We start from the raw sequence: 27,456 nt of genomic DNA, 5'->3' as shown, positions 1-27,456 counted from the left end.
TCTTTTGTGTTTCACTAGAATTCCTAAACAAATATCAGAATTGGACACCAAAATCGCCCATAATTATAAACTTGGTAAATCCTTTCCAAACTGTATTGTTTTGGTAAATGTTTAATTAAAATAATATTATTTTGTTAAAAAAAATAAAATAGAGCAGGGCATTTCCGTTGCCGTCACTTGAGTTGAGGCCCAAAGCGACGGTTGAATTGGAGCCATAGATAGAGCAGGCAGACGTGGCCGGATGCTTCACTCTCATTCAAATTTGCACCCCTCAGCACTGGGTCACAACACCTCTCGAACGTTCAATTTCTGTTCTCTTTGCAGATTCTGTTCTGTCTTCTCCTCCTTCTGTATATACGTTTTCACGTTCAATTTCCTTTCTCTTTCCACATTCTGTTCTGTCTTCTCCTTCTCCTGCGTATACATTTTCATGCATAATGTACATGGCAAGCTCCAGCTCTTCATCGTTTACTTTCACCAAAGTTGATTTACCGGTTCGTTATTTGCAAAGAATAAGAAAGAATCTTTTACCCCCATCTCTTTCTAGAAAGTCCTTGCTTTCGTACAGAACACCAACAGTTTCTCTCCCCCATGTCTATCGTCCTGCTACTACTACTGTTTCTCGTCTCGATGATCATGTAATTAATGATCCAACGAAACAAAACACCCCTCAACTTGAAGTTTGCAGCAGGTAATTAAACTCCCCTTTGTATTTTCTTTTTTGCATCTGTTTCTTTCTTATCTAACTATAATAAAATATAAAACCTAACTATGATAATTCAGCAATATCCTACCAGTTTTGCTGTCAATTTAGTGTGGCCTTAATTATGACTATATAGCCAGATTTTTTATCTATTTCTGTTTCTTGAATTAGCAGAACTGTAAGTTATGGACTGCTATGCATCAATGGCGCCTTTTCTTTCACAATAAAGCTTATTCTGCCATTCATTATTTGCATTACATGATTGGGAATGCTACCTGGCTTCTCTGGGATTGAACATTCAAGCAAGCAAATGAACATTAGCAAAACACTTTCTGAGGATCTTTTACTAAGAATCTCTAGAATTTTATGCATTTGATTGATAAATATGGAGATGGGGGAAAATTATCGACTCAAAACGTGAACCATAAGAAGAAAAAAATGATAAGGTTCATCATGGCTTAGGTTGGAGGGTTGCCAAATCACAAGAGTATAGACTACGTGACGTGATTAAAAATGTTTATGATACAACTATAATTAGTGTCAGATCAGGGTGAAGAAGAAAACTAGCAGATATTCAAATAAAAACAACGTTAAATAAAAGACCATTTAGAGTCTTATAATTCTAATTGTCGTCTTCCTTTGTTTTCTTCTAATTCTCGTTTTCCTTAGTTTACTGGAAGTGCTTTAAGGCAAACCATAAGATAAAGAGTTAAAGAAAAAAAATGAAAGAAAACAAATTCTATATTCACAATTCATTTGCTTAAGAACTGAAAAAGCAGGACGTGAATTAGAAGCAAGAAAGATTTAGTGGATCTGTAGATAAAGTTTGAAGGAGCTTGGTGCTTCACACTCAAAGAAGTAGGCATGGAGGCTGGTTGCGAAAGGCACCACCCACTTTCTGGTGGGGGAGTAGCCAATTCAAGATCCTTCTCTAGTTGCAGATTGAGATGAATATGCTTCTTGCAATATTAGATAGTTGAATCGGAGGTAGTCCCTCCACATCCCACATTTGACATTCTCCAGAGAAAACCTGGGGGTATTACAGAGCTGTCCACTTTTTTGTGTTCTCTTGGTCATAACCTGATTAGTTCCTCTTTATGTATAGGCACAACATGATGCTGCCACCCGGAATCTGTTCTTTTATGTCTTGGCACCTCCTTAGCCCATTAACTGCTTCTTGATGATGTTTTTTTTTAATGGATTTCTAATTCTTTCATCCTTTTTTTCTGTTGGTGTTGTAGCACATGGAACTGGAGGGGGTTCTCTATTCGCTATCAACATTCTGGGAACAGTGGCCCTGCATTAGTTTTAGTCCATGGTTTTGGAGCAAACAGGTCCACATCACTCACATTTTTCTTGTCATCAAGTAATTGATGTAGGTATTAAATGCACAGACCATTGGCACAAAAACATTATCTATCTTCATGCCTTTTGCTGCATCAATTATTTGAATTGTCAATATCGATTTAATCTAGGATTTCTCTGTGAATGGTTTGGGTTCTTGGTCATTAGACTAAAAACATTCACGTAGAGTTCATGAAGCTTTACTATGCACTAACCTGATCTGGTAGCACTATTGCATTTATTATCCTTTGAACTTCTGCTACTTTTGGCCTTTCAGTCTACATAAAATTGAAAATTAAACTATCAATATGTAGAATAGGACTTCTTGTTTCCCTGACCACAACTGTTCTACAGTTCAGTAAATACAGGCTCATCTATTGTATCTTGAGATTGAAAAAAACAGGGTTCATGTTGCTCATGTTGATATGGCCATGAAGAACTCATGAGTAGTTAAAAAATTAAAGAAGCTGCAAAAAATTGGATGTACCTGGAATTTTCAAGTCTGCTTATTGAAATAGTGTAGAATCAAACTTTCAACTTCATCAGTGTCATATTTGATGATTATTAAGTTAGATTTAATTTTATTTTTGGATTTGCTACGTCTTGTAATGGCTTACAGGGGATTTTGTTCATTTCAGAATTCTCTAGACTTGGGCGGTATTGGGTAGCCTGTGTCAGCTTCCATATCAAACTATGCTATAGGTATAGGTTTATGAAATATGAACTTTGTAGGATTTATTAGGTTCCAGAAAGCAAAGTCTTTAGCTTCTAAATTTAGGAGGTAATTTCTTATTAAAGTTTTGAGACCTTGAAAATCTATATAATGCTGTTTCAATGTCTCAAATTCAATGAGAATTTGTTGCTGTAGAAATTTCTTAGTGTTGAACAGTATTGATGAGTTAGAATTCAAGTAGCTGACCCTCATAGTTGGATTTATTAGTTAAGACTTTTTCAGTGATTGCATTAACCTAGATCTTCTTCTTTCTTGTATGAATTTGAAATTATTATCATTTAACTACGAAACTTGATCTGTTCAGTTTCCTTCTCTTTCCCCATAAACTTTAGCCCTTAGACAATTAGAACCATCCAACTAGAAAAAAGTATTGTGCTTGGGCAGAGTTGCCACGAATGATTCTTAAACTATCTACTTTTACTTCCCTAGCCTGAGATTGTGTGGCTTTCTTGAGCCCAAGAAATCTAGGGGTTTTTTAGTTCCTAAGGTCAATTTGGGGGAAAACCTTAAGAGTGGTTCGTAAAATTCAAGATTGGCTGAATCTTGTAAAGTGACGTAGATTAGGTTGGTTGCCAATCTAATTCTGCTTGCCAATCTAAAAAGCATTATAGGGATGCTTTTTAGATGCACCTAGATGATTCTTGAATGAGGGTAATGCCATTTTTTCTGGATCATATCAAAATTAAAATTAATCAGAATAATTGCACTTACCTTTTGTATTACCTTTTGTATTACTATCATTATGGAGCAACTTGGTAAAATGTTCCCACACTTCTAAGCCTGGCTTCATTCATTTTCTATTAGCTTTAGTGGTGATGCTTAACTTCAATAATATTACAGGCATTGCTGTGATATCTAAAAAGGATAACGATGACATTAAAATTCAATAGGTATAAAAGATTAAAGTCTAATTTAATAAGCGAACTTACATTACATCGTGATGTTGCTGTTGTCATAAATAACTTTGATGCCCCTGTATAAATGCCTAAAAAGTTAGAACATTAATGTGTTTCCATTCAGATTCATTTTTGTTAAAATTTCAATATTAACCTTTGCACAAATGTTTGGTTAAGTAGCTTTGATTAACTTATCTCTTTTGACAGTGACCATTGGAGGAAAAATATTCCAGTGCTTGCACGTTCCCATAGGGTATTTTCAATTGATCTTATTGGTTATGGTTATTCAGACAAACCAAATCCTCGTGAGTATGAAGAGCCATTTTACACATTTGAGACCTGGGCCATGCAGCTAAATGAATTCTGTATAGATGTGGTTAAAGACAAAGCATATTTTGTCTGCAATTCTATTGGAGGTGATCACCTTTTAGTTTCTAATTTTCCTGAATTTAAAACCTGCAATGGTTACTTCTTGTTGCATGGGTAGGGCAGTAAGATTTATTATTCTCTATGCCATATCCCAATAACTGTGTCCTACTTTTGAACACATGTCCCCATATCCTAAAATTCATGAAATTGACCAGTCTATTCTCTATGTACACACCTGTATCCAACACTCGTACCTGAGTTCATTTAAGATGGGGTTGGAGGGGAGGGGTGTTTAAGCAAGATAGCACACTTTGTAGTGCCCCACTTCAGAGCAAATTGCATTGGGTGAAAATGTTGTGACACACTTCACACATTCGCATTTTGTTTTTGAGTTGATTAAAATTATAAACCAATCTTCTTTTCTCAATTAGATGCCTCATTCAATTGCTTTGATGTATTCTTTTCCCTACCTTTATTCTTTTCCTTGAATTTGACTACATTGAAGATGATGTGCCTAAAAGATGCAATATGTAGGAGTTGTTGGTCTTCAGGCTGCAGTGATGGAGCCTGAAACCTGCATGGGCATTATGCTTCTAAACATATCTCTTCGTATGCTTCATACCAACAAGCAACCTTGGTACGGAAGACCTCTGATCAGATTATTTCAGAATTTGTTGAGGTAAATTTGAATGTAATTCTCTCTTTACCCAATCTAGAGTCTTAATCTTGTGAATTTGGGTTTTAGTTCGTGCACTTCTTGTCAGGAACACTGCACTGGGCAATCTTTTTTATAAATCTGTTGCCAGACCAGACTCAATCAGGAGCATTCTTTCTCAGGTATTCTTGTATGATACTGAGGATGTATGATCAATGTTATTAGGCAATAATGTTTATGGTATCAAGGGGCTACATAAGCAAAGAAATATAACGAATGTTAAGCATGGACATGGAAGTTATGAACAAGGATCCCTATGGACAGCAGGGAAATTGCAACCATTGCCTTTACCAGAAATTAAAATTTTAAAATCTAAAGAAAACCTAAATCCTAAATCCTAAACCTAAATCACAAATGAATATGTAATAATGTCCATTTCTCATAAACTTGTCACTGTAAGGGCTGGATTTGATGATGAATGGTGGGAATAAATTCTGAATAAAAACACACATTCTGTAATGTCTTTAGAATCAATTATACTGCTGGGGAATTATTTATTTCATATAAAAAGATAAACGAAATTCAAATAAACACAACATGGGAACTACAATCTACCTGCATAACAGCCACAATATCAGCCCTGACAGCCATCCTTTATATCAGCCCTAACAGGATGTACATTCAGGATACCTTTACTCACAAACCATGGTCATTGGAATTTTAACTTTGTCAACTAATCCAATATAGTTATTACCTTCTTGTTGAACTACTTCTGACACAGTGCATTTCAGTGTTATCATGACACCTCCCAGGTTACAGATGAATTAGTTCAGGCTATACTTCTTCCAGGACTCCAGCCTGGTGCTGCAGATGTGTTTCTGGAGTTTATATGCTATTCAGGAGGTCCTCTTCCGGAGGAGCTATTACCTCTAGTCAAGGTCATAGTATTAAGTTAATCCATACTATTTTGTGATATTGTTTCTTGGATATATATTGATGGTCTCAATGACCCAAATTTTGTGCTTCTCCTCCTTTGCAGTGCCCTGTTTTGATCGCATGGGGTGACAAGGATCCGTGGGAGCCCATTGAGCTTGGAAGAACTTTTGGCAAATTTGATTCTGTAGAAGATTTTATTGTCCTCCCTAATGTTGGCCATTGCCCTCATGTCTCTCTCTCTCTCTCTCTCTCTCTCTCACACACACACACACACACCCACACACACACACACACAGCACACCGTGCCTGGTAAGGATCACTATCTATATTTTTCCTTCTAATGGAACTAGGAATAGCAATACTTTTCACATCACTTTTTTTGCCCTTGATTGTGGGCAAATTCAAATGCAAACATGGTTGCAGTGAAGCATCACATATGCATAGAAGCTACCATATTTTTCATGTACCCTTAATTGTGGTCAAAGTCAAATGTAAACATTGTTATGGTGAAAGATCATGTGTGCATAACAAAAGCTTACCCTCATGTTAAGTGGAAAGAAATTATTCATCTCAGTGTTTGTGCTTGAAGTTCTACAAATATTTTGGTGAATGATGATTTCTAAATTCTAACTGCATCATTTGTTGACTTGTATGAAGGATGAGGCACCTCATCTCGTCAACCAACTAATTGAATCCTTCGTGGCTCGTCATGCTAAAACTAAAGCTAGTCTTTCTCCAAAGATTATCTAATCACTTTCCAGGTTAGATTTTGACTTTTTCTTGGTGCATTGAAGATATGTTGGATTTCCTTGACATCTATTGCCAATCAATCTATTCTTTTTTCTTTAGCAAGTAACCCGACCAATAAACACAGTGTGGTTACATCATGATATATAATGCTTTTTTGTCCCATCTGAATTTCAAGCCTTAGAAAGGCGCACTGGACAGTCATGTGTCATTATTTACATGATCCCCACTTCTTGTTTTCTTCCTCGCATAATTACATATAACATTGCTTCAAAATGGATATACATGCAGGGAGGAAATTAGGAGTAAAGAAAAAATGCGATTTTTTAGGGGGAGGGGTGTTGAATGTGACTGCTACGTATTGATATGTCTTGTGCCTTTGGCTGTTTGTGCTAGTTGAACTTGAAAAAATTCAATCATTTACTTTATAATCAATAAAAATGTGTTTTAAGTACCCACTTACAGCACAAGTTTAAAGCTATCAAGAAGGGAGCCTAGCAATGTATATGATGTTTTCCAACAATCTCTCCCCTTCTTCAATGTGTATGTGGGCATAATTAATTTGTACAAACACATTCAGAACTGGATCAAAAAAACACACACACATTCAGAACAAGTGCGTCCAACAAACACATAAACTAGAGGATCAGACCATGTAAAAAGACTTGAACCGGAACCTCTTGTACAACCAAAGTCGTGATACCAATGTTAAGATAATGGTAAAAACATACTGTAGTGTGGCAAGGAGGAATGGCAATTGGAATCTCTTGTACGACTAGAACCTCTTGTAGTGTGGCAATGAGGAGTAGCGACAATAGGTACTTTGATTTTGAGTATGAGCCTAGATGGGATAACTGTTAAAAGGTATTAGTGTTTTCACTTCCAAGGTTTCTTTTTCAATTTTGAATTATAATATAAAATAAGAGAAATTTATTAATTCAAATATAATCTGGTCAGGGACCCTATTCCCACCCCAATGTTGCCCTGACAAAGATTTTAAATTTGTCCTTAAACTTGTCTTAATGGAGATTTTACAATAGCGAAACTTGCCCCATATTAGGTGAGTTCCCATTGCCATCTCATAGACGTATAGGCTCTTTTGAGTTATATTTTGCAGGTATCTATAGTCGTAAGAATGCATCATGTTAATTTTATATATTTCATGTGGGACTTAGGTTGTGAATTTAGGTTTTGAGTTGTGAGTTTGGAATTTTACTTGATAAAAGTGGTGCAAACAAGGAGTGGACATTTGAACTGTATACCCAATGCCCAAAGCCAAAACCCTTAGGCCCTAATCTCCAAATCTAAAATCTAAAATTTAAGATCAAACCCATAAATCTTAAGACCAAATATGTAAACCCTAAAAACCAAACTCTAAACTTCAAATTAGAAACCCCAAACTTGAAACTTTAATCGAAAACTCTAAAAATGATAACCTCGAACCCCCCAAACCCCAAAAAAAAACCTAAACCTCAAATCGGTTGAACCCTATAACCGATCAAGTCTACGGGTGATTAGCTATATCAAAAGCTAATCCCTTCAAACACTTCCATCCTTGCTAACCTATGTTGAAACTATGGTTTGTTAGAGAGAACCCTTCAATCTTTTATATGCTAAGTATGTTGTAAAATTATTCTCATTGTCTTCTGTTGAAATATGATAATATCGATAATGCCTCCAATCTCTCTAAAATCTAGGAGGAGATAAGATCTTATCTATCTCTAAAATTTAGGAGATTTGTTATTAGATATGTTGTTGTATTTGTATTTTAAATAAGTTTGTTTGTATTTTAAATTTCCTAGATTATAGGAACTTTAGTCTATTTAAACACCTTATGGTATATTCAAGGAAAAAGACGGAAGGTGTGTTTCTTCTGAGTTCTTCCAATCCAAGCTTTATTCTTATTGCTTGTTCCAGTTTTCAACATGGTATCAGAGCCTTCATTCTGCTCGTAGAACCTCATCGTTTCTTCATTGCACTCTTGTCTCTCGTTCTTTATTTCCTTCCCTAGGCCTTCATTGCCTTCTCTTGGTTTCCTCGGTACTAAGGATGTCAGGAATCTCGAATATTAATCCTGGTTTAACTACTGGTGAGTCAGAACCAGATCTGATTACCGGTACAAATGGAAGTGGAGGAACCTTCCTTGGGTCGGGCAGTGGAGAACTGCCGGGAATGCATGTATCCTACAAATTGGATGGTAAAAATTACCTCCAATGGGCGCAACTTGTTCGAACCTTCCTGAAAGGGCGAGGGAAGCTAGGACATCTCACTGCTTCGCCACCAAAGTCTACTGATCTAGCCTTTCCTACATGGGATATCGAGGACTCCCTTATCATGTCATGGCTATGGAATGCCATGCAACCTGAGGTTAGTAAAAACTATATGTTCTTAGATTCAGCCAAGGCTATTTGGGACACCATTAGGCAGACTTATTCCAAGTTCTGGATGCTTCAGTTATATTTGATATCAAAACAAAGATTAATAGTACTAGACAAGCATCTCTAACTGTTACTGAGTACTTTAACAAGATGAATGGCCTTTGGTTAGAGCTAGATCAATTTCAAGAAATCAAGATGATATGCAGTGATGATGTTGCCACTCTTAGCTGAATCATTGAAAGAGATAAGATTGTGGAATTCTTAGCTGGATTAAATGCTGAGTTTGATCAAGTTAGGATTTAGATCTTTGGAAGGGAGAAGCTACCATCCTTGAATGAAGTATTTGGTATGGTAAGGAGTGAAGAAAACCGAAGGGGAGTCATGTTGAATGATAGTGGAACAGAAGGATCATCCATGGTTACAGCAAGAAAGGATAGGACACGGTTCATAATGGGTAAAACAGAAGCAAAGAATCGTGAGGGACTGTGGTGTAGTTTCTGCAACAAGCCTAGGCATACTCGAGATAATTGCTTCAAACTTCATGGCAAGGAGGTTGTGTTAAAGAAGATGGGAGTTTTCAAAAATATGGTAGCACAAAAACAGCCTTACATATCTACCAAAGAGCAGCACGAGGAAGGAGAAACAACCAGTAAGACAGAATCAAATCCAAGTACTGATCTTGCACAACTTGATGGTGAGGAAATTAACAAACTTAAGGCTTTTCTTAAGACTATTAACAATGGAAATTGTGTTTTTGCCCAGCAAGGTAATTGTTTACATTCAGCCTCTCTTAATGCCTCTAAATCTGATAAGAATGACATTTGGATCCTAGATTCAGGAGCCACTGATCATATGACTCCTAATCTATTGGTTTTTGACACTTATGAGCCTATTGTAACCTCTAAATAGATTACCATTGCTAATGGGACTTCAGTATCCATCAAAGGTCGAGGAACAGTCATCCTCAGTCCCAATATTACCCTTCAAAAAGTTCTACATGTGCCAAATCTATCCACCAACCTTGTGTCTATTCATAGGCTTACTAATGATCTAAATTGCCATGCCACTCTCTACTAATGTGTGTGAATTTCAAGCCCTGAAGACTGGGAAGATGATTGGTGCAGCTAGGGAACAGCATGGGCTATATTTTCTGGAAATAAAAGGAGAGTACCCTTTGGCTGGAAATCAAGTCTTTGAGACTGCTGCATTCTCTCAGTTTACATCTAACCACACTGCACATGTTTGACTGCACATGTTTGGCTGCAACATTACAGACTTGGCCATCCCGCGTTCCCTCTTCTAAAAATAATGTTTCCTTCTTTGTTTCAGTCCCTAGACCTTAGTGAATTTCAGTGTGATGTGTGTGCGGTTTCTAAGCATCACCGAGTGTCCTATCCCCCTAGTAATAAGAGATCATCTACACCTTTCTCTTTGATTCATTCCGATCTTTGGGGGCCCTCTAAAATACCAAATTGTTCGGGGGCTCAATGGTTTATTTCATTTATTGACGATTGTACTCGAATGACTTGGGTTTTTTTATTAAAAGAAAAGGCTGTTGTTAGCACCATTTTGCCATATTTCTGTAAGTTAATTTCCACTCAATTCAAGTATCCAATCCAGAAATTCTGAACTGATAATGCAAAGGACTATGTTAACAATCATTTGCATCAATTCTTTCAACAAGAAGGGATCATTCATGAGTTTTCTTGTGTCCACACTCCACAACAAAATGGAGTGGCAGAACAGAAGATGAGACACCTGCTTAATGTTGCTCGAAGTCTCCTACATCATCATAATGTGCCTAAAAATTTCTGGGGAGAAGCCACTCTTACAGCAACCTACCTGATAAACCGTGTACCCTTAAAAACCTTAAACCATCAAACACCATTTCAGCTTCTATCTAATCATTATCCAGATCTAAATCAACATTCTCCTCTTCCACTAAAGGTCTTTGGGTGTGTCTCTTTTGTCCATATTCCCAAGCAAAACAGAGACAAACTTGATCCAAGGGCCCTAAAGTGTGTTTTCCTAGGCTATTCACCTACCCAAAAAGGATACAAATGCTATCATCCAACGACAAAGAAATTTTATATCTCAAAGGATGTTACATTTGTTGAAACCCAACCCTTTTTCTCTTCTCATCAGACTGGTCATCAGGGGGAGCATTTGGATGGTGACCAGGCAGCGGTTGGGGATATTTTTCAACTACCTAATATTTCTCCATCTCAACAACTTCCTTCCTCTTCCAGTCCTCTCATCTCAGATTGATCCTGAGATTCATAACCAGAAATCCAGCCAGCAGCTTCAGCAGCTACCAAGCCAGAAATCCAGCCAGCAGCTTCAGCAGCTTCCAGGCCGATTTAAGGGATCTTTCTATGTTTTCAGAAGAAGACAGCCTATCCTGGAACCACAGCAAGTGTCACCATCTGATCCTATTCAAGGTAAGGAATTTATACAATCTTTTATCCCAGAAAATGAATCCCAGCTTCCTATTTCAGACTCCCAGCTTCCTGTTTTGGACTGCTCTAATCTTTCTAACCCAAGCTTTGATGATTTAGATCTTCCTATTGCTTTTAGGAAGGGTGTCTGAAGCTGTACCAAACATCCTCTAACCAATTTTTTGTCCTACCACCGGCTATCTCAAAAACACAAAGGGTTCCTACCATCTTTGGATTCAATTGTCATTCCTAACTCAGTAGAAGAGACCCAAAGATATCAGAATTGGAAGCAAGCCATGATGGAAGAGATGAGAGCCTTAAATAAAAATCAGACTTGGGAAATTGTGTCACGACCAAGAGGGGTTTTGCCAGTAGGCTGCAAATGGGTTTTTAATGTAAAATACAAGGCTGATGGGACATAGGACAGATACAAGGCCAGCTTAGTAGCCAAATAATACACTCAATCCTATGGCATAGGCTATTTTGAAACATTCGCTCCAGTAGCTAAGATGGCAACAGTAAAAATTTTGATTTCTTTGGCATCATGTTTTGGATGGACATTACAACAATTTGATGTTAAGAACGCATTTCTTCATGGAGACTTAGAAGAAGAAGTATACATGGAGTTGCCTCCAGGATTTCAAGAAAAAGAAAAGGAAAAAATATGTAGGCTCTAGAAAGCTCTCTATGGGCTCAAACAATCTCCAAGGGCCTGGTTTGGGAGGTTTTCTAAAGCCATGAAAACTATGGGACACAGTCAAAGCCGGGGTGACCATACACTTTTCATGAAGCACTCAAAAGAAGGAAAAATTATAGCCTTGCTAGTATATGTGGATGACATAATTGTGACAGGAGATGATGAGGAGGAACAAATACTGCTAAAAAGGAATTTGGCTCAAGAATTTGAAATCGAGGAGCTTGGTATCCTCAAATATTTTTTGGGCATTGAAGTGGCCTACTCTAAAGATGGTATCTTCCTATCTCAACGTAAATATATTTTGGATCTACTTGCTGAAACAGGGCTTACTGGAGATAAGGATTCTAGTGTCCCAGTGAAACCTAATAGAAAACTATGGCAGAATCCTGAGAGTCAACCGATTGACAAAGGTAGATATCAAAGGTTAGTGGGCAAATTAATATATCTTTCTCATACTAAACTAGATATTACCTTTGTTGTCAGTCTCGTGAATCAATTTATGCATAACCCAACTGAGGAGCACATGCAAGCTGTAAGGATGATACTTAGCTATCTCAAGACTAATCCAGGTAGAGGTCTATTGTTTAGAAGAGAAAGGGAAATTGATGTTAAAGGCTTTACTGATAAAAACTATGCTGGATCTATCACTGACAGAAGATCAACCACAGGATATTGTGTATTCCTAGGTGGGAATCTAGTGTCTTGGAGAAGTAAGAAACAGAGTATTGTGGCTAGATCAAGTGCAGAATCAAAGTTTAGGGCTATGGCCCTCAGAATATGTGAATTGTTATGGCTCGAGATTATCCTAGACGATTTGAAGATAAAAACTAAGGAAGCAATTGAGTTATCTTGTGATAACAAATCCGCTATAAGCATTGCACACAATCCTATACAACATGACAGGACAAAACATATTGAGATAAACCGACATTTTATCAAAGAAAAATTGGATGCAGGACTAATCTATATCCCTCGTGTGTCATCTGAAGAACGGGTAGCTGATGTATTCATAAAAGACTTGGCAGCCAAGAGGTTTGAAGATCTAATATGCAAGCTTGGAATGATAGATATTCATTCCTCAGCTTGAGGGGGAGTGTTGAAATATAATAATATCGATAATGCCTCCAATCTCTCTAAAATCTAGGAGGAGATAAGATCTTATCTATCTCTAAAATTTAGGAGATTTGTTATTACATATGTTGTTGTATTTGGATTTTAAATAAGTTTGTTTGTATTTTAAATTTCCTAAATTATAGGAACTTTAGTCTATTTAAACACCTTATGGTATATTCAAGGAAAAAGACGAAAGGTGTGTTTCTTCCGAGTTCTTCCAATCCAAGCTTTATTCTTATTGCTTGTTCCAGTTTTCAACATCTTCTAATCACCGCAAGAAAATATTTATAATCAAACCCTAAAAGACTCCTACTAGGAGACAAATAGCAACTATCTGCAGTCTCCTAATCCAACAGGAAAACAAAGACTCATAATAGTAATAAGAAACTAACTAAAATTTGGAATAGAAATAATCCTATATTCTAATCAAAATAGGAATGATTCAGTCTTGGGTTTATTTCTACGCTTATAAATTTGGTTCATTGGAGGTCGAGTAGTATCGCCCATAACAAAGCCCCATGTTGAAGAGAATATCCCAGTACAGCTTAGCACAAAGCCTGAGCAATCTTCCACTGCTGCGTGCAGCCCACAGAGTTTGTAAGGATGGCTTACAATTGGCTGAAATATTAGCTGTACAACTGAGATTAGTTCAGTTTTGAATTTGTTAGTTGGTTAGTTTATTGTCTTTTTATAAATATCAGTGCATCATTCCTCCTCTATTCATTGAATAATATTTGAGCCAAGTTACCCAAAATAGATGCCTAAATTGCCCAAAACGGTCCACCGAGCGCAAAGTTATGCCCTTCCAAAGTTTCCCACACCTCCTACACTCTCTTCTTGCCTTGTCTGTGAAACCACTGCCATCAGATCAGATCACTGCCTCGGTAAGTACACCATTGAAGACCCACAACTTTTGCTGTTGCAGTGATAGCAAACAACAGCATCAGTGGCTTCCCTCTTCAGCAACGTGGGCCGGGGTGACGACTACCAGCTCTGTCTGCTGCATTATAAGCCCATTTTACTGTGTTTCACCAATTTCCAACTGAGAACCAGCCTTTCGTGTATGTTAGTTTCCAGTTTCCAATCTTTCTTCCTTTCTTTGTTTTGTTTGCTTTGTTGAGCATGCAGTGTTTTTACAGCATTCATACATACATACATACATATACATATACATATATAGTTGCAGTTAAATGGATGGATACGTAGTGCATTTTCAGACTCTGTTTCTTTGATATATAATTAGTTAGTTTTCACAACATGCATTACGAAATTGTACCTGTATATATGCTGTAAACATATAAAATACTGCAAATTTTGTTATTTACACTTTCCTTGTTCTGTTTATCTTAATGTTTGGTACTGCAAAGTTAACCCTTTCTAACTTTTCCCTTCCTCCTATGCGATCACCTTAATCGCCTTGCTCTGCTGCAACTTCACTATCATTTTACTACGAAGTCATGAAGGCATAACAAGAACGCGTCGAAGCTGGGGGATACTTTGAAATGGAATGTTTTTCTTCTATGCTGCTTAAAACACATGAGGCGGTCCTTTGTAGTGCACTATTAGATGTGAACTGGACATTAATTGCATGAAAATATGATAATTTCATGCAATTAAAGTGGTGGAATTGTGCTTTTGGCCTTAGCCTGTTTGGAATTAAAGCCAAACTATATGAAATGACCCAGCTGGATTACAATTCTAGGATGAATATGATTTCATTATTAATGTTTTACTGTTTTGTATAACAGGGAGAGGCCATAAGTCTCTTACACCCAAAAGATTGAGATCGTGTTGAGTTGCTTTTTGAATTACATTGAACACGGAGATCTTTGTCAATGGAGCTTACCAAACACTAAAGCATTTAACTCTGGACTGGGTGAATGGCGTCCAATGCTGAACTGCATCACTAATCCACACATTTCTGAACAGGTTTAGCTCAATTTTGGATTTCAAATCAGTAAAAATTATTATTTTAACTTTTCAAACTTCAAGGCAAAGAAAGGATTGGTGGTATACCAATAATTCATCAAGAGAGCTACTTTCCTTGCATATTGAGAGTAACTGTTTCCTTTTATCAATGTCTTTACCATACTAGTTTCATTAGCCAATTCTCCTTACTTGGTGCAACAACCTTGCACCAACCTGTTAACAGGATTTCTTTGAATTTTGTCATGACCTCCTTTAGATTGTCTCCAACTGAGGTATGATTCGTTCTATTTTTCTGCACATGATGATTTATTAAATGGTCTGGATTAAAATTTTCATGTCTTTACAAATAATACCTCTATCATCACAATGGTAATGCAGATAATTTATTGCTTGGGAAATTTATGGAGGCAAAAAATAAAAATTGAGCTTGCCACAATGTTTACATTGTGTCATGCTGTCTATTTCTCTTATCTGTGGCAGAATTCTCAAAACTGATTGAAGCGTGCATTTACTATTCTAGGTATGAAAATCAAATTTATGGGAAATCATTGTTGTTGGGATCAAGCAGTCAGAGTTAATATTTTCACTGTAACTGATTCATGCAGATCAGATATGGACATATAATGAGGTTTTTAACAGATGTGTGCACCACTGCAACTTTATCATTGGCTGCAGGGTGTTATCTTTTTTCTTTTTTTTTTTTCATAATCTGCATCTAGAGCATAATGCAACAAACCGTTATTTGTTTCACCTTCTCACTTGCATCATTGCTTTCATGTTAAAAGTTAGAGCAGATTTAATTAGCAAAGGAAATTCTTCTATATCTGCTCGCCATATTTCTGCTGCAGGACTACTTTATATTAAAAAGTTTTCAAGCTTCGTCTAGGCAGAGGTTTTTATGGAGAGTGTTGACTTGGTGGCTCATTCCCAAATCCTGGGAGGGTTTTCCTTTTATTATAAAAGGCATCCTCCCCAATCATCCCAAATTGTATTCTCCTCTGTCATTTGTATTTCTCTATTTGAAAATTAATGAAGTATTTTTGGTGGTGTCCAATGATGTAGGCAAAATTGGTTGAATCTCATTAAATTATGGTGTTCTATTTGTTGCTATATTCAATAGTTTTGTCGGGTATATTTATAGTGGTGTTAGTGATATATTGTGCTATTAAGTGCATGTCTAGGAAAAATTTGTCTTAGAAGTCTAAGTTTTAAGTGGGACCGCTTGTGAACCCTCCAGTCTTTCTTGAGATTTTTCGTAATGCAATTTTTGGTACAATTGTTCACGTACTATTCACCTATATGGGTATTGTTTATTGTTTATCTATGCGGTGCTATCGCCACTGAGGAGAAGAAATCAGTTGATATTGAAGAAAAAAATGGATGACCATCAATCGATTTGCTTGTGATACAATTCGAACATGCCTGTCCAGAGAACAGAAGTATGTATTTGCGAAAGAAACTTGTGCAAATACATTATGGAAGGCATTAGAGAAAAAAAAAATTTAAGAAAAGCGGTGAGAATAAGCTCTACATGAAAAAGATATTATTCCGCTTTACTTATGTTTTTGGTACTATGATGAATGATTATATCACTACCTTTAATCAGGTAACTAATTTGATGATTTTGGATGAAATATTCAAAGATAAGGATTTGGCTTTGATTTTGCTTGAATCCTTCTTGAGGAGTTTGAATTTCTTGTAACTATTCTGCTTCACAAAAAGGTTAAGGTGTCTTTTAGTGAAGTTTGTGTTGTTTTGTTATTTTAAGGCGTTCCTATTTTCTTAGGCATTTAAGCTTCAGGGTTTTCTCTTCGGCTAATTCGGTAAATTTTCCAGGCTCTTCAGATACCTATTTTTCCCGAATTTTCATTTTTCCTTTAAAATAACACCCCAAAGTTCTTGGGTATTACAGGCTTGCCTTTAATTTTTAACTTTGGACAGTCCTTCTTCCAATATCCTTTCTTCCGACAAAAAACACACTCATCATTATTAGAAAGAAGCAACGCATGGTTCAGCAGAAGCATTGATTATAAGAAATTGTTCGCAAAGTCAGAAGAAATGAAGGAGGGGGTCAAAATGACATTTTTTGAAAGTTTTAAGGGAGAAATGGAAAGATTAGAACTTGAGGGATTTAATGGAAATATTCAAAAGTTGAGGGGCTTTTGTGAAAGGGGACCAAAATAGAAAAAAAATAAAACAGTGGAGCAAAAGTGCAAAAATGGAAAATCTTGGCCATGGAATCCGACCAAGCCACGAGAGGTCGCTGAAAGCTACTGGGCTCGCATGGGCGATGGTTAGGGATGGCCAATGAGAGATGATGAGCCGACAATGGCCACTAGGGTGGTCGGATTTTCGAGAAATTCGGCCAAGAAAGCTGATTGAATGGACGACGCCTACAACTTGCTTTTTCGAGCGCAGGGTGATGCCTTTACGTCGATCCAGGGGAGGTAAGGACGTCTAAGGCAATGGGTAAGGCGGCCAAGGCCATTTCGAGCTTCAACTTTGCCTATAAATAGAGCTTGTGTTAGCCAAAAATTTTAGAACATTGAAGCTCAAATCAAAGCCATTTTCGAACGAATTGAGAGGCAAGGATAAAGGGATTTTGTTGCCCATAAGTTGGAGAGCATTTCTGGAGAATTTCGTGAACAACAGAGCAAGAACGAGCGAGATCCAAAGCCTCGTCGAAGCCTTAGGCGGACACTCTGGCTGACACTTCGAGCCTCCGATTGACCGGCTTCCGAACCTCCTTTCAGGCTGATTCAGGTACCATCGTGATTGATTTGGGCTGGGATTTGTCGAGATGCAAAAATCTCAACTTTCTGGTGTGCCGTCACCGGAAAAGATGACCGGCGCGTGAAGCTCACGCACCAGTCTCACTCACCCTATCACGCACTGGCGCGTGCAGGCGTGTGGGGCCTTGTTAATTTTTGAATTTTCTTTAATATTCTTGAAAAATTATTTTAGGATTTTCTGTAAAAAAAAGATTTGCAAAATAAGAAATGTATGTATTTATTTTGGATTATTAGAGAGAATAATTGGAGAAAAATAGAAAAAAATGCAAGAAAATTAAGGAAAAAAATAGTTTTTATTGATTATTTGAATGAATATCTTACCTAGGGTGTCTTGTGATTTGAAGTGAATCAATTGGTACAATTTTCAAAATTGGTATGAAAAATGAGACAAGTTACACGCTTTTTGAAGTATCCTGATTTATGAGAAATGTGAGTGATTTTGTCCCTATAACCTGTATACGACATGAATATCTTTCTATGCATGATGTTTATGTATGTTATGATCATTTTCATCATATTTGTTCATATTTTATTGTATGGAAAGTTGGGATATTCACATGGCACGATATTATTGTCATATTGAAATTCGTGCATGGGATTGGAATGTTGCCCTAAGAGTGTAGCCACAATTCTCCAAAGGCAATTGATGGAACAGCGTTAGGCTTATCCTGCAGAGGTTCAGGATTCTACCTAGGGTTCCGTGACTGGCTAGTGGGCCAGGGAAGTTATACTAGGGTATCTGTTTATAAATGTCCATGCATCATTGATTCATTCATGCTTATTTAACCAGCACTTAGAAGATTTCATCTTCTAATATTGGACTATGTCCCTGGAATATTTCACATTCCAGGCGAGACAAGCGGTCGGAAGGGTAAGGATGTGATCGAGACCTGATCGCGATGGAAATTTTGTGGGTCCCATATGGGATTAGGACCATATATTTCATTCAACTGTATTATTTATATTTTAAATAAATGTTTGTAAGGACGTGTTGGGTAAACAATGTTTGTAAACCCATGTTATGTTTTCGAGGTTTCATACAGGTTCTGATCTTGCTTCTGCTTATGTTAAAAATGTATCATTCATTCGCTATGTTTGGGAGTGTTATATATATAAAGGTTATGTTGAGAATTTATTGTTGATTTATATTTGATGTATATGAAAAAAAAAATCATAGCATATATTTTAATGTCTCGGAAGGTGGGGTGTTACAAAGCCTAACAAAGGGAAAGCGGTCTCAAATGTAGCTGGGTTTGATGATGAAAGCTCAAACATTTCACTAATTCTTACGTCTTCAACAAGCTATTATGGTGTTTAGTTTTTGGATTCAGGTTGCAGCCACCATATGTGTCCTAATTGGGACTGGTTTTTTGACTTTCAAGAACTTGATGTAAGTTGTTTACACAGCCAATGACACACCTTGTGAAACAACTGGAGTTGGCACAATTCATTTGAGAAATCATAATGTATCGACCAGAATACTAACAGATGTGAGATATGTGCTGAGTCTAACAAAGAATCTTATTTATGTGAGAACTTTAGAATTCAAGGGACTCAAAGTAACTGCAAAAAATGGAGTTATGAATGTGATTTTTGGTACACTTGTATTGATGAATGGTATTCGAAAGAATAATAACTTATATTACTATCAAGGTAATGCAATTATTGGGATAACAACAGTAGTAGCTTTCAATGATGACAGGGATACAGAAGCAACCAAACTTTGGCATATGCGTTTGGGACATGCAGGTGGAAAATCCTTGCAAATTCTAGCCATGCCACTACAAAAAATCAACGTTTTAGTGACGAAAAATTTCGTTGCTAAAACATAAACAAATCGTCACTAAAAAATTTAGCGACGAATTTAGTGACAGGCACATTTCCGTCGCTAAAAAGGGCGTCGTTGAAATTTAGCGACAGGGTTAGCGACGGGAGTATTTTAGCAACGGAATCAACGACGGGAGTTGTATCTGTCGCTAATCAGCGACGGAATTAGCGACAAGGTTGACCCCGTTGCTAAATTTTAATTTTTTTATTTTTTAGCGACGGGGTTAACCCCGTCGCTAAATTAAAATTTTTTATTTAATTTTTTTTATTTTTTAGTGACTAAATCTACCTCGTTGCTAAATTTTAATTCATTTATTTTTTTATTTTTTAGCGACGGGATTGACCCCCAACCTCTCATGATCAAGTTTCGAGCGTGAGCCACCCGATTTGGAAGCCTTCTTGTTCATTGATATGTATAAAATATATTTATACTATTCTCTTTCAAATATTTCATAATTATATTTATACACCAAAATTTCTCAAATTTATTTAATGATATTAATTTTAATATTTAATATTAGTAAACGGAAATGAATATTAATTTTAATTTTATTTCGTTATTAATTTAAATAAAACTTTATTAATTATTATATTAGGAGTGAAAAATTATGTTTTGATTTTTATTTTAATTTTAATATATTTAAAAAATTATTAGTTTAATTTTTACTAATATTAATGTTAGTAAAAATTATTGTGATATGTTTAAATGTAATTTTTTTAATTTTTTATTTAATTTTTTTATTTTTTAGTGACGGTTTGTTCGGTCGATAAATTTTAATTCTTTATTTAATTATTTATTTTTATTTTTTAGCGATAGGTAGACCCTGTCGCTAAATTTTAATTCTTTAATTTTAATTTTATTTTTATTTTTATTTTTATTTTTATTTTTTTAGAGACGAGTTGACCCATCACTAAAATTTAATTTGTTTTTTAATATTTTGGGACGGGAGTGATCCCGTCGCTAAATTTTAATTTTTTTATTTAATTTCTTTTTATATTGTAGCAACAGAGTTTACCCTTTCGCTAAATTTTAATTTTTTTTTTAATTTCTAGTGACAGGAGTGATCTTGTCGCTAAAAAATATAAAAAAATTAAAATTTAATAAAAAATTTAAATTCATTAAAAAATAAAAAATTAAAAATTAAAATTTAGCAACGGGATTACTTCCGTTGCTACAAAATAAAAAAAAATTAAAATTTAACGACAGGTCAATCCAGTCGCTAAAAAATAAAAATTAAATTAAATAAAAAAATTCAAATTCACTAAAAAATAAAAAAATTAAATAAAAAATTAAAATTTAGCGACAAGGTTACTCCCGTCACTAAAAAATAAAAAAATTAAAATTTAGCGACGGGTTTACTCCCGTAGCTAAAAAATAAAAATAAATAAATAAAAAAATTAAAATTTAGCGACTGAGTGACCCGTCGCTAAAAAATAAAAAAAATTAAATAAAAAATTTAAATTTAGCGACGGGGTTACTCCCGTCGCTAAAAATTAAAAAAAAATTAAAATTTAGCGACGGGATTTTCGTCACAAATTCCGTCGCTAAATTTAGTGACGAGTATTTCGTCGCTAATTTCGTAGTTAAATTAAAAAATATTTTAGAAAATTAGGGACGAAAATTCTGTCGTTATTTGTCACTAATTAGCAACGGAATAATTCTGTCTCAAAATTTCGTCGTTAAATACGATTTTTCTTGTAATGTGCAAGGATTGTTGGTGTCAAGACTTGCAAATTGAACTTTTGTGAGCACTGTGTCAAGAGGAAATAGATGTGAATGAAATTTAGCACTGCAATCCATGATACCAAGGGTATTCTAGATTATGTTCATTCAGATGTGTAGGAACCTTCCAAGACAGCATCTATGGGAGACAAACACTACTATATTATCTTTATTGATGATTATTTCCAGAAAGTATGGGTGTATACTTTGAAAAAAAATGATGAAGTGTCGGGATGTTTCCTTAATTGTAGAAACATGGTGGAAACTTATATTAGTAGAAGGGTCAAATGACTCAGAACAAATAATGGTCATGTGTATAGAAATGATCTATTTGACAAAGTTTGCCAAGATGAAGGTATTGTTCGACACTTCACAGTCAAAGATATACCACAACAAAATAGGATGGTAGAGCTCATGAACCAAACGTTGTTGGAGAAAGTTCAGTGTGTGTTGTCAAATGTTGGGTTGGGTAGACAATTTTAGGCTAAGACTGTGGCATATGCAAGTCACCTCATTAATTGATTGCCATCGACTGCTATTTGTGGAAAAACACCTTTTGAGGTGTGATCTGAAAAATCTGCTAATGATTACAATTCTTTACATGTGTTTGGTTCCACTACATACTACCATGTTAAGGAATCCAAGTTGTATCCAAGAGCAAAGAAAGCATTATTCAGATGGATCACTTCTGGAGTAAAGGGATACATGCTCTGGTGTCTAAAATAAAAAAAGATAATCTTTAGTATGAATGTTACATTTGATGATTACAATTCTTTACATGTGTTTTGTTCCACTGCATACTACCATGTTAAGGAATCCAAGTTGGATCCAAGAGCAAAGAAAGCATTATTCAGAGGGATCACTTCTAGAGAAAATGGATGCATACTCCGGTGTCTAGAATCAAAGAAGATAATATTTAGTATAAATGTTACATTTGATGAATTTGTCATGTTGAATAAGGTAACAAATGAAGTTGTACAGCAAATTGATGATGATCCACAACAGGTGGAGTTTTATAGAAAAATAATTGATCCAATAGTAACTGATGGATCAGATATAAATGCTCATGCTGCAGAGGAGTCGTCAGATGAAAAAGAGGTTTTGAACCGAGAACCTTCACACCAATAGGAATCAATTGTAATAGGAAGGCCACAACGGAAGATTCGAAAACCTGCTCGTTTTATTGATATGGTAGCCTATGCATCTCAAATTGTAAATGATAACATTCATATCACTTACAATGAAGCTGTCCAAAGTTCAGAAAATGAAAAGTTGAGGAAAACTATAAATGAAGAAATTCAATCTCTTCAGAAGAATGAGACATAGAGGCTAGTCAGTTTACAAAAGGGAAATAAGGCAACTGGATGCAAATGGGTATATGCAAAAAAAAGAAGGATTTCCTGATAATAATGATGTTCGTTATAAGGCAAGGTTAGTGGCTAAAGACTATGCTTAGACAGAGGGCATTGATTATAACGATATTTTTTCTCCAATTGTGAGACATTTCTCCATTAGAATTTTGTTGGTCTTAGTAGTGCAATTAGATTTGGAACTAGTTCAGATAGATGTTGTAATACCTGAGATTTTTGTAAAATTTATATATTTGAGGAATTAGGATTTTTCCTAGGGTTCAAGGGAAAAATCATAATTTTAAAGTTCGAGTAAAAGTGTAGTTTTCGAAAAGTTTAGGGTAAGAATGCAATCTTAGAAAGGTTTTGGTCAATGTGCGATAACACAAAGGCCAAAGTATAATACTACAAAACTTCGGGCATGCAGTATAATTGTTGAAAACTCGTAACGGAATCATTAAAGAAACAAACTGGTGGAACGGGCCGTTCGAAGTCATGACGAGGCACGCAAAATGTGAAAGTAAAACAAGATCGCTACGGGGCAAACAGCGTAATTCAAAATTTTTGAACTTACCCTGATCCCGGCGATTGGATCAACGTCGAAATCAAATCATTCACATACAAATAAATAAATCTAACCTTTAGATTATCCAGTCGTTTGCGGATTCGAGCCGTTCAAGCGTCCAGCCTCTAACTCGTGATACGCGGCACGCGTCCATTGGCAAGGAGAGCGGAATATGAGTGCTAGCTCCTTCTCCTTTGCGTGGCTTGTGTATGGACGGTAAAAGAACACCCACGTTTCAAATCGATGCCAAAAGAAACGGGAAGAGTGAACGGCAATACGTTTTTCAACTCTTGAAAAACGACACCAAAAATACTACTATTTTGGGCAACCCATAAAGGGATATTTATAGTGAAATATCCTAGGGTTTCTAAAACCCTAATGGATTGGGCTTAGCCCAATAATTCTAATTTAATTAGAATATTAAGTGGGCTTATTCTAGTCCAACTAGAAATATAATTGAATGGCCCAAATCCTTTTATAGGTTTAAATAAAATATTTTGGCCCAAATCTAATTCAAGCCCAAATATAATATTTAATATTTGGCCCAAATCTAATTTGGTCCAAATATAATATTTAATATTTGGCCCAAATCTAATTTAGTCCAAATATAATATTTATTTTAATATTTGGCCCAAATCCAATTTAGTCCAAATATAATATTCAATTTAATATTTAGTCCAAATCTAATTTAGTCCAAATATTAACTTAAGCCCAAAAATATTTTATTTCCTATTTGCCACTCCAACAAATAGAAAATTATTAAATTAGAAACTCCTTCCTAATTTAATCAATTGCCATTTTAGGAAACTCTTTCCATTATGACGACCCCTCGCCATATAGACGTCATTACGTCTATTTGTTCTTTTTTCGTGAGAACCTACGACGGCACAACTTCTTGCCAAAGTGTCCCACTTAACCATACGTCCACTCTCCTGGTTTAAGCCAGGGACCGTGCCTATTGCGTATGACTCATTAGGCTTTCGAATATGTTGGCAATGTGTCGGTACGAACACATAAGACAAGATTGGCCTCTAGCAAGGCATCATGCCTACCCAATTATTCAGAAGGATTCATAATCCGCAAATAACCTTTCACGAGCATGGTTACCGTGTAATTCGATCCTCTCGTCAATGTATCTTATGTGATCTCAAGTATGGCAATGTGTTGCTTGATAATAATCACATGAGTTTTCTTCGGTCTTCTGGATATCTTCACTTAATAGAAAGTAAATCAATAACTCCTTATTGATCTCTTTTACCATGGCTATGGATTTAAAGTGAATATCCACCGAAGGCGCCTTAGATACATCATCCTCTATCAAGGGATAGACGAGTCCCATCTTGGTTATGCACCCATCTCCATAAGCCTCACGATATACCCAACGATCGCCCACGTGCAGCCTTTGTCTAGGCCCATCGAAACGATGTCAAAGCATACCGGTCTTCTTATGAGATGACCGTGACAACCTCAGGTCCAAGGATTAGTTACACCCATCTCGTATGAGAATTTCATCAACATATAACCAAAATGGATTCTCATGGCGAGTCATGTCTAGTGATACGTTCTCCAACATTGGTCACCTATGTACTTGTCTAAGCATCCCCATGCCTATGGGTGTGAGACCCCCATTGCTATCACATAGCAAAAACATAGCACATACAAGTCTTACCGCAATTGTCAATGTTCATTCTTGACATTGCTACGACTTGGAACGTTTAATGATGTCTAGAAACTGTGATGCATCATCTCACATCTTTATAGATTATTCACAGTATACATCATATGGACTTCTATCTAGTTTCATTCGGTTATTACAATAATAACAAGAAACTAATAGAATGACTTCTTGTGAATTTGAACAACTCCTTATTCAAATAATAAACATAATTACAATTGTCAGTGTACAACATGCCCAATCTGATTGGGTCTAGAGCACCTACACTAACAAAATGGAGCATGAGGTGGCAAGGACAAGTAGCAATGTAATAATTACGGCGCTAGGTGGCGGGACACTTGGTGAAACGTGATTGACCGAAAAACCTATAAAAAGGGGCATTGGCTTGTAAGATCAAGCATTCCAAGTGAGATTCGACTTAATTTTTTGCCAAATTGAGAGATCCAAATGAGGGGAAAGGATTCTTGAGAAAGAAGGGGAAATTCTGCACACACAAAAATGGAGGAATTGGAGAAGAAATGAAAGAGAACGAGCCTTGCCAGAGTTTTCGAAGCCTTGCTGAAATCTTGACCGAAGCTGCTGGAAAATAGCTAGGTAAGTCTCGTTTAATCCTATATTCTTGTAGAGGAGAAAGAGAGGAAGTCGTAGATTCAAACGAAGGTCAAATTGGAGTTAAAACAAGGGAGAAATCACAGAAAAACTGAGGCTGCAACAATCCATGTTCGTCGTTGTCGAAGAAGACAACAGGCGCGTGCAATGCACACACCAGTCTGTCCTGCGCATGTAGGTACGTGAGCCTACTTCTTGGAGGGCATGAGGGCGTGTGACACAAGTAATTTAAAAGATATAGAACAATGTTATGTAAAAATATTTGGGTTTTGTTTTACAAAAATACGTGTTTTTTGCAAAAAAACCTAAACCGACAAGTGTGAATAGCACACCTAAAAGGTAAACAGTCAAGATGAGTGGTTCTTGCATACTTCTTGCTTTATCTTGATCATTCTTGGTTTCATTTGTGTGTGGTTTATTGCTTACATTTTATGTTTCCCTTGTTCCGAGCATGTCTTCTCCATTTTGCACACATAATCACGAAGTTTGTGGCTAGTTGTTGTGGTTATCATGGTGATTGGGAAGGAAAATCTGCTGCCCTTTGTGGGGCTGAGAATCCGGTGCCCTCAATGAGGTTAAGGAGTTGTGACGCCTCGGCTTCTATTACCGAGTACCACCGTAACGCACGGTTACAACCCCAGTCTATCTCGAATGATGGTTATGCCCTACCAACATAAAATATTAAAATAATATGGATGCCCTGGGTGGGCTCTAGGCTTCGCCGCCTTCGACTGTCGAGAACTTGTTAGAATAGGTAGGTGCTATGGCACACACCAAGAGGGGGGGTGAATTGGTTATTTTAAAAACTTAATTGATAAAACTTAAAAAGGAAAACTTTTTGATACAGATTGAGGTTTTAGAGTTTTAAAGTGTAAACCATAAAAATGACAAATGAACAAAGATAAATATGAGAACCGAGTGAGGAATAATGAAATGCTTGGAAAGATAAATGTATCAAAGAACACAAGCATAAGAAAACACAAGGATTTATAGTGGTTCGGCTTAACCAAGCCTAATCCACTACCTTAGCTCCTCACTAAGGATTTTTCAAACCATCCACTAAAACCCCCTACTTAAACCAAGTAGGTCCTCTAGTCCAAGACTAAGAATTACAACCTCTTGCTTATACAAGTAAGCCCTCTAGCACCTAGCTAGGAATTACAACCACTTGCTTTAACGAGCAAGTCTTCTAGCACAAAGCTAGGAAAATAAGAGTGATACAAATGTAAACAAGATGCTAAGAGTTGGCACTCTTAGTTACAAGTTCTCTCACAATAAAAACAAGGCTTGAATGAATTAATATAAGTTAAAATCAAAGCCTTGAAGAGAGAAAAAATTGAAGCACAATCACTGTAAATACAAACGAGAGTAACAGTAAGCTCAAATTAATTCATTCCCGTCCATTAGCCTTCTCTTGATCTCCTTGATATGTATATATAAGCTTCCCACAAGATTGAAGAGAAATGAAGCCGTTTGTGACCATTGGAGAATGAGAAACTAGCCGTTGGAGATTGAAAAACTAGCCGTTGGAAGCTTTCTACGAAACACATAGTCGATAGAGAAAATAGGTTAGTCGACTATTTTATCAAATAAAACTAGCCATAGTCGACAGACAGAAAAGTATAGTCGACTATCTTATAACACAAAAATCTCATAATCAACAGATCCTTTTACATAGTCGACAGATCAAAAATTACAAAGAAAATTTTGAAATTCATGAACAAACATAGTCGACAGATGCAAAAATAGTCGACAAATGCAAGATATAGTCGACAGACTGAACAAGCATAGTCGATTATCCTTATGCATAGTCGACAGATTGAAACACACAGTCGACAGATGAGGAAGATTTTCAACAAAATGAATTTTGAAAACATTACAACATATTTACATTTCTTTAGTTTAAGTAAATGTCCTCATTTTGTTTAATTTATATTTTACCTTCTATTTACTTTAATACATAAATGTAAATAAGAAA

At 36.1% G+C, this 27,456-nt stretch overlaps 1 protein-coding gene across 3 annotated transcripts; it reads left to right on the top strand.

The window, feature by feature from the left end:
• The first annotated feature begins 244 nt into the window (after positions 1-244).
• On the top strand, positions 245-15,087 carry LOC127797511 (pheophytinase, chloroplastic). Of its 3 annotated transcripts, none has more exons than XM_052330484.1 (9): positions 245-691; positions 1,945-2,037; positions 3,884-4,092; positions 4,580-4,724; positions 4,810-4,882; positions 5,492-5,638; positions 5,740-5,865; positions 6,294-6,397; positions 14,473-15,087. In XM_052330484.1, exons 1-8 carry the CDS (start codon positions 438-440, stop codon positions 6,384-6,386), a joined length of 1,140 nt encoding a protein of 379 aa, XP_052186444.1. In that variant the 5' UTR covers positions 245-437; the 3' UTR covers positions 6,387-6,397; positions 14,473-15,087. The 3 variants fall into 3 exon arrangements, with proteins under 3 accessions (XP_052186444.1, XP_052186443.1, XP_052186442.1); XM_052330483.1 differs by having other exon boundaries at positions 246-691; positions 14,758-15,087; XM_052330482.1 differs by having other exon boundaries at positions 247-691; positions 14,465-15,087.
• Positions 15,088-27,456: the final 12,369 nt, after the last annotated feature.

The sequence above is a fragment of the Diospyros lotus genome, chromosome 3 (assembly GCF_014633365.1).
Source record: "Diospyros lotus cultivar Yz01 chromosome 3, ASM1463336v1, whole genome shotgun sequence".
In the NCBI taxonomy this organism is placed as follows: Eukaryota; Viridiplantae; Streptophyta; class Magnoliopsida; order Ericales; family Ebenaceae; genus Diospyros; species Diospyros lotus.
The sequence above is the reverse complement of the archived record's forward strand: the minus strand, read 5'-3'. Positions and strand labels throughout refer to the sequence as shown.

Excerpts from the sequence above, each read along its gene's own strand:
- LOC127797511 (XM_052330484.1), top strand. The coding sequence starts at position 438 with ATGTACATGGCAAGCTCCAGCTCTTCATCGTTTACTTTCACCAAAGTT. Across the intron at positions 4,725-4,809 it reads TTATTTCAGAATTTGTTGAG|GAACACTGCACTGGGCAATC; the intron begins GTAAATTTGAAT and ends ACTTCTTGTCAG. Across the intron at positions 4,883-5,491 it reads TCAGGAGCATTCTTTCTCAG|TGTTATCATGACACCTCCCA; the intron begins GTATTCTTGTAT and ends AGTGCATTTCAG.